Here is an 852-nt window from a genome sequence, read left to right on the forward strand (position 1 = left end):
ATCTTTGGATTTAGACAGTTGATTGGACTAAACAATCAATCTGACCAGTCGCCTCGGGCTCTATAAACATAGTTGTTTATGTGTTCATCAAACGACAAAGTGAGTAAACAAAGAGCAGATTGATTGACGTTAAGAATAACCTTATAATCCAGCTCTAGTCGATATGATCCTGAAACATCCCCCCGGCTCTGTCCAAAGACCCCCACACCTGATCTGATCCCTCTGTTCACTGAGCAGCAGCAGTTCCTGAAACCGGAGACTAAAAAACTGAGCTGCTAATGACTTCACCGACAGCTACAGACTTCTGTTAACAACGAGCTCACGAAGACAAAGTGTCCGTGCTGGCTGCAGTTCAGACAGCACGGATTATTGTGCGACCAGCTGGGTAACGTTAGGTTAGCATTACCTCACGTTACTCCGGCTAACGTTAGCGGAGTGACATTAACGATGGGGACAGTACCGCGGGGCTAGGCTGTCAGTATGGTTGTGGATTTGCCAGGATGTCACTCAAACGACCCTGTGTGTGTCTTGTCTCTGAGGGTCCACCAGCTCACAGCCCCAAGTTGCCAGACTGCCTAAAAAAGGGACGTGTAGCTAGCTAGCTGCTCTCCAAATATCCACTGACCTTCCCTGAATCAGCGGCGAACAACAGTGACTGAACATTGTAGGCTTGTCAAACCGCGACACGGCATGTACTTTAATAACACGACAATAGTCTTCAAGGTGAGCCGTAATGGCACCAAAAACCAATGCCCGGGTTTGTGTTTATTTTGGTTACCTACCATTTTCACACCCGCTGTTTGACCAGTTTGGTAGCCCGACTGTCGCTCATTGTGCGCCTGCGCGGAAGTA

General features: G+C 48.2%; 1 protein-coding gene across 1 annotated transcript in view; it reads right to left on the minus strand.

Moving 5' to 3' along the window:
- dcun1d2a (DCN1, defective in cullin neddylation 1, domain containing 2a) overlaps window positions 1-846 on the minus strand; it is a 5,864-nt gene extending 5,018 nt beyond the window's left edge. Inside the window, exon 1 of the mRNA XM_035676346.1 lies at window positions 783-846. Coding sequence (XP_035532239.1) covers window positions 783-785 — 3 coding nt within the window. The 5' untranslated portion in view covers window positions 786-846. The remainder of the gene's footprint in view (window positions 1-782) is intronic.
- Window positions 847-852: the final 6 nt, after the last annotated feature.

This window comes from Morone saxatilis, unplaced genomic scaffold, assembly GCF_004916995.1.
Source record: "Morone saxatilis isolate NCDOM2014 unplaced genomic scaffold, NCSU_SB_2.0 Contig5, whole genome shotgun sequence".
In the NCBI taxonomy this organism is placed as follows: Eukaryota; Metazoa; Chordata; class Actinopteri; family Moronidae; genus Morone; species Morone saxatilis.